We start from the raw sequence: 12,280 nt of genomic DNA, 5'->3' as shown, positions 1-12,280 counted from the left end.
TTAATTGATTATTTGTATGTGATACTTATTTTAAGTATAAGAAAAAAAAACTCAATTCATTTTAATAACCACTATATTACGATAATAACTGCACTTTGATCTACCATCTAAACCTTCAGCACCGTTACATCCTTTATCTTTATTGTTTATTAATCAGCCTCCACTGAGGAGACTAACGCCCTCCCGGTACAGCTGCTGCTTTGGTTTAGTAGGCAGCACCCTTAGTAGATCATGTTCTTCTCTTTTTCCATGTAGTGAGAGCTGCCAGCTCTCCCTGGCTCTGGTATAGGCTCACACACAATGATCTGACTGCAGCTGGCTAATCTTACATACACTTATCCTGGACACAGTCAGTGCGCCCGCCAGTGACATAACAAGGTCAGATAAAAGCTGCGGGTGCTACTTGTATTAATCAGGGGAAATGTTAAATTGGTACCTTTATCAGTGAATAAAACAAGTCACACAATGAGCTCAGAGGTTACAAAAGACAAACAGCCTGAAATCATCGTCATTATTCAGGACATCACGTACCGTCTTCTGTAACATGTACCGCGCACATTTAGGCCGGGACCCAGTTACTTGTCTTTGGCATTGTAAGCACAGGAATCCGCGTTACCGCTGGGTATAATTGTACAGATGGAGCAGGAGCGTGTCACACAATGGCGGGCAGTGTCACCTTCCAGCATCATTGTCCCAGGAACAGAGAAGCCTCCAGATATTGTCACGTTATCTGCTGACAACAACACGTGCGAGGATCGGTCGCTGACAAAGGTTGCGTGTGATCGGAGTCAGAGAGGCCCATGTAGATTCTCCACAAACTTGGTGTAGTACTTCTCTGTAACACACACACACACACAATACGATGTAACCAGCGTCTCATTACCCATCTTTCCCTATAGCACAGGCCTCTCTCCTCCTGACTCACTTCTCTGTAACACACACACACTGCGATGTAACCGGCGTCTCATTACCCATCTTTCCCTATAGCACAGGCCTCTCTCCTCCTGACTCACTTCTCTGTAACACACACACACTGCGATGTAACCGGCGTCTCATTACCCATCTTTCCCTATAGCACAGGCCTCTCTCCTCCTGACTCACTTCTCTGTAACACACACACACACACACTGCGATGTAACCAGCGTCTCATTACCCATCTTTCCCTATAGCACAGGCCTCTCTCCTCCTGACTCACTTCTCTGTAACACACACACACTGCGATGTAACCGGCGTCTCATTACACATCTTTCCCTATAGCACAGGCCTCTCTCCTCCTGACTCACTTCTCTGTAACACACATACACTGCGATGTAACCGGCGTCTCATTACCCATCTTTCCCTATAGCACAGGCCTCTCTCCTCCTGACTCACTTCTCTGTAACACACACACACTGCGATGTAACCGGCGTCTCATTACCCATCTTTCCCTATAGCACAGGCCTCTCTCCTCCTGACTCACTTCTCTGTAACACACACACACACACACTGCGATGTAACCGGCGTCTCATTACCCATCTTTCCCTATAGCACAGGCCTCTGTCCTCCTGACTCACTTCTCTGTAACACACACACTGCGATGTAACCAGCGTCTCATTACCCATCTTTCCCTATAGCACAGGCCTCTCTCCTCCTGACTCACTTCTCTGTAACACACACACACTGCGATGTAACCGGCGTCTCATTACCCATCTTTCCCTATAGCACAGGCCTCTCTCCTCCTGACTCACTTCTCTGTAACACATACACACACACACTGCGATGTAACCGGCGTCTCATTACCCATCTTTCCCTATAGCACAGGCCTCTCTCCTCCTGACTCACTTCTCTGTAACACACACACACACTGCGATGTAACCAGCGTCTCATTACCCATCTTTCCCTATAGCACAGGCCTCTCTCCTCCTGACTCACTTCTCTGTAACACACACACACTGCGATGTAACCGGCGTCTCATTACACATCTTTCCCTATAGCACAGGCCTCTCTCCTCCTGACTCACTTCTCTGTAACACACATACACTGCGATGTAACCGGCGTCTCATTACCCATCTTTCCCTATAGCACAGGCCTCTCTCCTCCTGACTCACTTCTCTGTAACACACACACACTGCGATGTAACCGGCGTCTCATTACCCATCTTTCCCTATAGCACAGGCCTCTCTCCTCCTGACTCACTTCTCTGTAACACACACACACACTGCGATGTAACCGGCGTCTCATTACCCATCTTTCCCTATAGCACAGGCCTCTGTCCTCCTGACTCACTTCTCTGTAACACACACACTGCGATGTAACCAGCGTCTCATTACCCATCTTTCCCTATAGCACAGGCCTCTCTCCTCCTGACTCACTTCTCTGTAACACACACACACTGCGATGTAACCGGCGTCTCATTACCCATCTTTCCCTATAGCACAGGCCTCTCTCCTCCTGACTCACTTCTCTGTAACACACACACACTGCGATGTAACCGGCGTCTCATTACCCATCTTTCCCTATAGCACAGGCCTCTCTCCCCCTGACTAACTTCTCTGTAACACACACATACTGCGATGTAACCGGCGTCTCATTACCCATCTTTCCCTATAGCACAGGCCTCTCTCCTCCTGACTCACTTCTCTGTAACACACACACACACTGCGATGTAACCGGCGTCTCATTACCCATCTTTCCCTATAGCACAGGCCTCTCTCCTCCTGACTCACTTCTCTGTAACACACACACACTGCGATGTAACCGGCGTCTCATTACCCATCTTTCCCTATAGCACAGGCCTCTCTCCTCCTGACTCACTTCTCTGTAACACACACACACACACACACTGCGATGTAACCGGCGTCTCATTACCCATCTTTCCCTATAGCACAGGCCTCTCTCCTCCTGACTCACTTCTCTGTAACACACACACACACTGCGATGTTACCGGCGTCTCATTACCCATCATTCCCCATAGCACAGGCCTCTCTCCTCCTGACTCACTTCTCTGTAACACACACACTGCGATGTAACCGGCGTCTCATTACCCATCATTCCCTATAGCACAGGCCTCTCTCCTCCTGACTCGCTTCTCTGTAACACACACACACTGCGATGTAACCGGCGTCTCATTACCCATCTTTCCCTATAGCACAGGCCTCTCTCCTCCTGACTCACTTCTCTGTAACACACACACACACTGCGATGTAACCGGCGTCTCATTACCAATCTTTCCCTATAGCACAGGCCTCTCTCCTCCTATCTCACTTCTCTGTAACACACACACACTGCGATGTAACCAGCGTCTCATTACCCATCATTCCCCATAGCACAGGCCTCTCTCCTCCTGACTCACTTCTCTGTAACACACACACTGCGATGTAACCGGCGTCTCATTACCCATCTTTCCCTATAGCACAGGCCTCTCTCCTCCTGACTCACTTCTCTGTAACACACACACACTGCGATGTAACCGGCGTCTCATTACACATCTTTCCCTATAGCACAGGCCTCTCTCCTCCTGACTCACTTCTCTGTAACACACACACACTGCGATGTAACCGGTGTCTCATTACCCATCTTTCCCTATAGCACAGGCCTCTCTCCTCCTATCTCACTTCTCTGTAACACACACACTGCGATGTAACCGGCGTCTCATTACCCATCTTTCCCTATAGCACAGACCTCTCTCCTCCTGACTCACTTCTCTGTAACACTCACACACTGCGATGTAACCGGCGTCTCATTACCCATCTTTCCCTATAGCACAGGTCTCTCTCCTCCTGACTCGCTTCTCTGTAACACACAAACACTGCGATGTAACCGGCGTCTCATTACCCATCTTTCCCTATAGCACAGGCCTCTCTCCTCCTGACTCACTTCTCTGTAACACACACACACTGCGATGTAACCAGCGTCTCATTACCCATCTTTCCCTATAGCACAGGCCTCTCTCCTCCTGACTCACTTCTCTGTAACACACACACACTGCGATGTAACCGGCGTCTCATTACCCATCTTTCCCTATAGCACAGGCCTCTGTCCTCCTGACTCACTTCTCTGTAACACACACACTGCGATGTAACCAGCGTCTCATTACCCATCTTTCCCTATAGCACAGACCTCTCTCCTCCTGACTCACTTCTCTGTAACACACACACACTGCGATGTAACCGGCGTCTCATTACCCATCTTTCCCTATAGCACAGGTCTCTCTCCTCCTGACTCGCTTCTCTGTAACACACACACTGCGATGTAACCGGCGTCTCATTACCCATCTTTCCCTATAGCACAGGCCTCTCTCCTCCTGACTCACTTCTCTGTAACACACACACACTGCGATGTAACCGGCGCCTCATTACCCATCTTTCCCTATAGCACAGGCCTCTCTCCTCCTATCTCACTTCTCTGTAACACACATACATACTGCGATGTAACCGGCGCCTCATTACCCATCTTTCCCTATAGCACAGGCCTCACTCCTCCTAATTCACTTCTCTGTAACACACACACACTGCGATGTAACCGGTGTCTCATTACCCATCTTTCCCTATAGCACAGGCCTCTCTCCTCCTGACTCACTTCTCTGTAACACACACACACTGCGATGTAACCAGCGTCTCATTACCCATCTTTCCCTATAGCACAGGCCTCTCTCCTCCTGTCTCACTTCTCTGTAACACACACACTGCGATGTAACCGGCGTCTCATTACCCATCTTTCCCTATAGCACAGGCCTCTCTCCTCCTGACTCACTTCTCTGTAACACACACACTGCGATGTAACCGGCGTCTCATTCCCCATCTTTCCCTATAGCACAGGCCTCTCTCCTCCTGACTCACTTCTCTGTAACACACACACACTGCGATGTAACCAGCGTCTCATTACCCATCTTTCCCTATAGCACAGGCCTCTCTCCTCCTGACTCACTTCTCTGTAACACACACACACTGCGATGTAACCGGCATCTCATTACCCATCTTTCCCTATAGCACAGGCCTCTCTCCTCCTGACTCACTTCTCTGTAACACACACACTGCGATGTAACCGGTGTCTCATTACCCATCTTTCCCTATAGCACAGGCCTCTCTCCTCCTGACTCACTTCTCTGTAACACACACACTGCGATGTAACCGGCGTCTCATTACCCATCTTTCCCTATAGCACAGGCCTCTCTCCTCCTGACTCACTTCTCTGTAACACACACACTGCGATGTAACCGGCGTCTCATTACCCATCTTTCCCTATAGCACAGGCCTCTCTCCTCCTGACTCACTTCTCTGTAACACACACACACAGCGATGTAACCGGTGTCTCATTACCCATCTTTCCCTATAGCACAGGCCTCTCTCCTCCTGACTCACTTCTCTGTAACACACACACACTGCGATGTAACCGGCGTCTCATTACCCATCTTTCCCTATAGCACAGGCCTCTCTCCTCCTTACTCACTTCTCTGTAACACACACACTGCGATGTAACCAGCGTCTCATTACCCATCTTTCCCTATAGCACAGGCCTCTCTCCTCCTGACTCACTTCTCTGTAACACACACACACAGCGATGTAACCGGTGTCTCATTACCCATCTTTCCCTATAGCACAGGCCTCTCTCCTCCTGACTCACTTCTCTGTAACACACACACACTGCGATGTAACCGGCGTCTCATTACCCATCTTTCCCTATAGCACAGGCCTCTCTCCTCCTTACTCACTTCTCTGTAACACACACACTGCGATGTAACCGGCGTCTCATTACCCATCTTTCCCTATAGCACAGGCCTCTCTCCTCCTTACTCACTTCTCTGTAACACACACACACTGCGATGTAACCAGCGTCTCATTACCCATCTTTCCCTATAGCACAGGCCTCTCTCCTCCTGACTCACTTCTCTGTAACACACACACTGCGATGTAACCGGCGTCTCATTACCCATCTTTCCCTATAGCACAGGCCTCTCTCCTCCTGACTCACTTCTCTGTAACACACACACTGCGATGTAACCGGCGTCTCATTACCCATCTTTCCCTATAGCACAGGCCTCTCTCCTCCTGACTCACTTCTCTGTAGCACACACACACTGCGATGTAACCGGCGTCTCATTACCCATCTTTCCCTATAGCACAGGTCTCTCTCCTCCTGACTCACTTCTCTGTAACAAACACACTGCGATGTAACCGGGGTCTCATTACCCATCTTTCCCTATAGCACAGGCCTCTCTCCTCCTGACTCACTTCTCTGTAACACACACACTGCGATGTAACCGGCGTCTCATTACCCATCTTTCCCTATAGCACAGGCCTCTCTCCTCCTGACTCACTTCTCTGTAACACACACACACTGCGATGTAACCAGCGTCTCATAACCCATCTTTCCCTATAGCACAGGCCTCTCTCCTCCTGACTCACTTCTCTGTAACACACACACTGATATGTAACCGGCATCTCATTACCCATCTTTCCCTATAGCACAGGCCTCTCTCCTCCTGACTCACTTCTATGTAACACACACACTGCGATGTAACCGGCGTCTCATTACCCATCTTTCCCTATAGCACAGGCCTCTCTCATCCTATCTCACTTCTCTTTAACACACACACACTGCGATGTAACCGGCGTCTCATTACCCATCTTTCCCTATAGCACAGGCCTCTCTCCTCCTGACTCACTTCTCTGTAACACACACACAGCGATGTAACCGGCGTCTCATTACCCATCTTTCCCTATAGCACAGGTCTCTCTCCTCCTGACTCACTTCTCTGTAACACACACACACTGCGATGTAACCGGGGTCTCATTACCCATCTTTCCCTATAGCACAGGTCTCTCTCCTCCTATCTCACTTCTCTTTAACACACACACACTGCGATGTAACCGGCGTCTCATTACCCATCTTTCCCTATAGCACAGGCCTCTCTCCTCCTGACTCACTTCTCTGTAACACACACACAGCGATGTAACCGGCGTCTCATTACCCATCTTTCCCTATAGCACAGGCCTCTCTCCTCCTGTCTCACTTCTCTGTAACACACACACTGCGATGTAACCGGCGTCTCATTACCCATCTTTTCCTATAGCACAGGCCTCTCTCCTCCTGACTCACTTCTCTGTAACACACACACACTGCGATGTAACCGGCGTCTCATTACCCATCTTTCCCTATAGCACAGGCCTCTCTCCTCCTGACTCACTTCTCTGTAACACACACACACTGCGATGTAACCGGCGTCTCATTACCCATCTCTCCCTATAGCACAGGCCTCTCTCCTCCTGAATCACTTCTCTGTAACACACACACACTGCGATGTAACCGGCGTCTCATTACCCATCTTTCCCTATAGCACAGGCCTCTGTCCTCCTGACTCACTTCCCTGTAACACACACACACACTGCGATGTAACCGGCGTCCCATTACCCATCTTTCCCTATAGCACAGGCCTCTCTCCTCCTGACTCACTTCTCTGTAACACACACACACTGCGATGTAACCAGCGTCTCATTACCCATCTCTCCCTATAGCACAGGCCTCTCTCCTCCTGACTCACTTCTCTGTAACACACACACTGCGATGTAACCGGGGTCTCATTACCCATCTTTCCCTATAGCACAGGCCTCTCTCCTCCTGACTCACTTCTCTGTAACACACACACACTGCGATGTAACCGGCGTCTCATTACCCATCTTTCCCTATAGCACAGGCCTCTCTCCTCCTATCTCACTTCTCTGTAACACACACACACTGCGATGTAACCGGTGTCTCATTACCCATCTTTCCCTATAGCACAGGCCTCTCTCCTCCTGACTCACTTCTCTGTAACACAAACACTGCGATGTAACCGGCGTCTCATTACCCATCTTTCCCTATAGCACAGGCCCCTGTCCTCCTGACTCACTTCTCTGTAACACACACACACTGCGATGTAACCGGCATCTCATTGCCCATCTTTCCCTATAGCACAGGCCTCTCTCCTCCTGACTCACTTCTCTGTAACACACACACACTGCGATGTAACCGGCATCTCATTACCCATCTTTCCCTATAGCACAGGCCTCTCTCCTCCTGACTCACTTCTCTGTAACACACACACACTGCGATGTAACCGGCGTCTCATTACCCATCTTTCCCTATAGCACAGGCCTCTCTCCTCCTGACTCACTTCTCTGTAACACACACACACTGCGATGTAACCGGCGTCTCATTACCCATCTTTCCCTATAGCACAGGTCTCTCTCCTCCTATCTCACTTCTCTGTAACACACACACTGCGATGTAACCGGGGTCTCATTACCCATCATTCCCTATAGCACAGGCCTCTCTCCTCCTATCTCACTTCTCTGTAACACACACACTGCGATGTAACCGGCGTCTCATTACCCATCTCTCCCTATAGCACAGGCCTCTCTCCTCCTGACTCACTTCTCTGTAACACACACACACTGCGATGTAACCGGCGTCTCATTACCCATCTTTCCCTATAGCACAGGTCTCTCTCCTCCTGACTCACTTCTCTGTAACAAACACACTGCGATGTAACCGGGGTCTCATTACCCATCTTTCCCTATAGCACAGGCCTCTCTCCTCCTGACTCACTTCTCTGTAACACACACACTGCGATGTAACCGGCGTCTCATTACCCATCTTTCCCTATAGCACAGGCCTCTCTCCTCCTGACTCACTTCTCTGTAACACACACACAGCGATGTAACCGGCGTCTCATTACCCATCTTTCCCTATAGCACAGGCCTCTCTCCTCCTGACTCACTTCTCTGTAACACACACACACTGATATGTAACCGGCATCTCATTACCCATCTTTCCCTATAGCACAGGCCTCTCTCCTCCTGACTCACTTCTATGTAACACACACACTGCGATGTAACCGGCGTCTCATTACCCATCTTTCCCTATAGCACAGGCCTCTCTCATCCTATCTCACTTCTCTTTAACACACACACACTGCGATGTAACCGGCGTCTCATTACCCATCTTTCCCTATAGCACAGGCCTCTCTCCTCCTGACTCACTTCTCTGTAACACACACACAGCGATGTAACCGGCGTCTCATTACCCATCTTTCCCTATAGCACAGGTCTCTCTCCTCCTGACTCACTTCTCTGTAACACACACACACTGCGATGTAACCGGGGTCTCATTACCCACCTTTCCCTATAGCACAGGTCTCTCTCCTCCTATCTCACTTCTCTTTAACACACACACACTGCGATGTAACCGGCGTCTCATTACCCATCTTTCCCTATAGCACAGGCCTCTCTCCTCCTGACTCACTTCTCTGTAACACACACACAGCGATGTAACCGGCGTCTCATTACCCATCTTTCCCTATAGCACAGGCCTCTCTCCTCCTGTCTCACTTCTCTGTAACACACACACTGCGATGTAACCGGCGTCTCATTACCCATCTTTTCCTATAGCACAGGCCTCTCTCCTCCTGACTCACTTCTCTGTAACACACACACACTGCGATGTAACCGGCGTCTCATTACCCATCTTTCCCTATAGCACAGGCCTCTCTCCTCCTGACTCACTTCTCTGTAACACACACACACTGCGATGTAACCGGCGTCTCATTACCCATCTCTCCCTATAGCACAGGCCTCTCTCCTCCTGAATCACTTCTCTGTAACACAAACACACTGCGATGTAACCGGCGTCTCATTACCCATCTTTCCCTATAGCACAGGCCTCTGTCCTCCTGACTCACTTCCCTGTAACACACACACACACTGCGATGTAACCGGCGTCCCATTACCCATCTTTCCCTATAGCACAGGCCTCTCTCCTCCTGACTCACTTCTCTGTAACACACACACACTGCGATGTAACCAGCGTCTCATTACCCATCTCTCCCTATAGCACAGGCCTCTCTCCTCCTGACTCACTTCTCTGTAACACACACACTGCGATGTAACCGGGGTCTCATTACCCATCTTTCCCTATAGCACAGGCCTCTCTCCTCCTGACTCACTTCTCTGTAACACACACACACTGCGATGTAACCGGCGTCTCATTACCCATCTTTCCCTATAGCACAGGCCTCTCTCCTCCTATCTCACTTCTCTGTAACACACACACACTGCGATGTAACCGGTGTCTCATTACCCATCTTTCCCTATAGCACAGGCCTCTCTCCTCCTGACTCACTTCTCTGTAACACAAACACTGCGATGTAACCGGCGTCTCATTACCCATCTTTCCCTATAGCACAGGCCCCTGTCCTCCTGACTCACTTCTCTGTAACACACACACACTGCGATGTAACCGGCATCTCATTACCCATCTTTCCCTATAGCACAGGCCTCTCTCCTCCTGACTCACTTCTCTGTAACACACACACACTGCGATGTAACCGGCATCTCATTACCCATCTTTCCCTATAGCACAGGCCTCTCTCCTCCTGACTCACTTCTCTGTAACACACACACACTGCGATGTAACCGGCGTCTCATTACCCATCTTTCCCTATAGCACAGGCCTCTCTCCTCCTGACTCACTTCTCTGTAACACACACACTGCGATGTAACCAGCGTCTCATTACCCATCATTCCCTATAGCACAGGCCTCTCTCCTCCTGACTCACTTCTCTGTAACACACACACACAGTGATGTAACCGGGGTCTCATTACCCATCTTTCCCTATAGCACAGACCTCTCTCCTCCTGACTCACTTCTCTGTAACACACATACACTGCGATGTAACCGGCGTCTCATTACCCATCTTTCCCTATAGCACAGGTCTCTCTCCTCCTGACTCACTTCTCTGTAACACACACACACTGCGATGTAACCGGCGTCTCATTACCCATCTTTCCCTATAGCACAGGCCTCTCTCCCCCTGACTCACTTCTCTGTAACACACACACACTGCGATGTAACCGGCGTCTCATTACCCATCTTTCCCTATAGCACAGGCCTCTCTCCTCCTGACTCACTTCTCTGTAACACACACACTGCGATGTAACCGGCGTCTCATTACCCATCTTTCCCTATAGCACAGGCCTCTCTCCTCCTGACTTACTTCTCTGTAACACACACACACTGCGATGTAACCGGCGTCTCATTACCCATCTTTCCCTATAGCACAGGCCTCTCTCCTCCTGACTCACTTCTCTGTAACACACACAAACACTGCGATGTAACCAGCGTCTCATTACCCATCTTTCCCTATAGCACAGGCCTCTCTCCTCCTTACTCACTTCTCTGTAACACACACACTGCGATGTAACCGGTGTCTCATTACTCATCTTTCCCTATAGCACAGGCCTCTCTCCTCCTTACTCACTTCTCTGTAACACACACACTGCGATGTAACCGGCGTCTCATTACCCATCTTTCCCTATAGCACAGGCCTCTCTCCTCCTTACTCACTTCTCTGTAACACACACACTGCGATGTAACCGGCGTCTCATTACCCATCTTTCCCTATAGCACAGGCCTCTCTCCTCCTGACTCACTTCTCTGTAACACACATACACTGCGATGTAACCGGTGTCTCATTACCCATCATTCCCTATAGCACAGGCCTCTCTCCTCCTGACTCACTTCTCTGTAACACACACACTGCGATGTAACCGGTGTCTCATTACCCATCTTTCCCTATAGCACAGGCCTCTCTCCTCCTATCTCACTTCTCTGTAACACACACACACTGCGATGTAACCGGTGTCTCATTACCCATCATTCCCTATAGCACAGGCCTCTCTCCTCCTGACTCACTTCTCTGTAACACACACACACTGCGATGTAACCGGCGTCTCATTACCCATCTTTCCCTATAGCACAGGCCTATCTCCTCCTGTCTCACTTCTCTGTAACACACACACTGCGATGTAACCGGCATCTCATTACCCATCTTTCCCTATAGCACAGGCCTCTCTCCTCCTGACTTACTTCTCTGTAACACACACACTGCGATGTAACCGGTGTCTCATTACCCATCTTTCCCTATAGCACAGGCCTCTCTCCTCCTGACTCACTTCTCTGTAACACACACACTGCGATGTAACCGGTGTCTCATTACCCATCATTCCCTATAGCACAGGCCTCTCTCCTCCTGACTCACTTCTCTGTAACACACACACTGCGATGTAACCGGTGTCTCATTACCCATCTTTCCCTATAGCACAGGCCTCTCTCCTCCTATCTCACTTCTCTGTAACACACACACACTGCGATGTAACCGGTGTCTCATTACCCATCATTCCCTATAGCACAGGCCTCTCTCCTCCTGACTCACTTCTCTGTAACACACACACACTGCGATGTAACCGGCGTCTCATTACCCATC

The 12,280-nt window shown here is 49.9% G+C and overlaps 1 protein-coding gene across 3 annotated transcripts in view; it reads right to left on the bottom strand.

Moving 5' to 3' along the window:
• Positions 1 to 424: 424 nt before the first annotated feature.
• The window catches only part of LOC148479122 (uncharacterized), a 52,828-nt gene continuing 40,972 nt past the window's right edge, over positions 425 to 12,280 (bottom strand). For all 3 annotated transcript variants that reach the window (XM_088454928.1, XM_088454930.1, XM_088454929.1), the window contains exon 9: positions 425 to 835. In XM_088454928.1, the coding sequence (XP_088311054.1) occupies positions 789 to 835 (47 nt within the window). In that variant the 3' untranslated portion in view covers positions 425 to 788. The remainder of the gene's footprint in view (positions 836 to 12,280) is intronic.

This window comes from Taudactylus pleione, unplaced genomic scaffold, assembly GCF_031769625.1.
Source record: "Taudactylus pleione unplaced genomic scaffold, aTauple2 ptg000635l, whole genome shotgun sequence".
NCBI lineage: Eukaryota > Metazoa > Chordata > Amphibia > Anura > Myobatrachidae > Taudactylus > Taudactylus pleione.
This window is presented reverse-complemented; position numbering and strand designations above follow the sequence as displayed.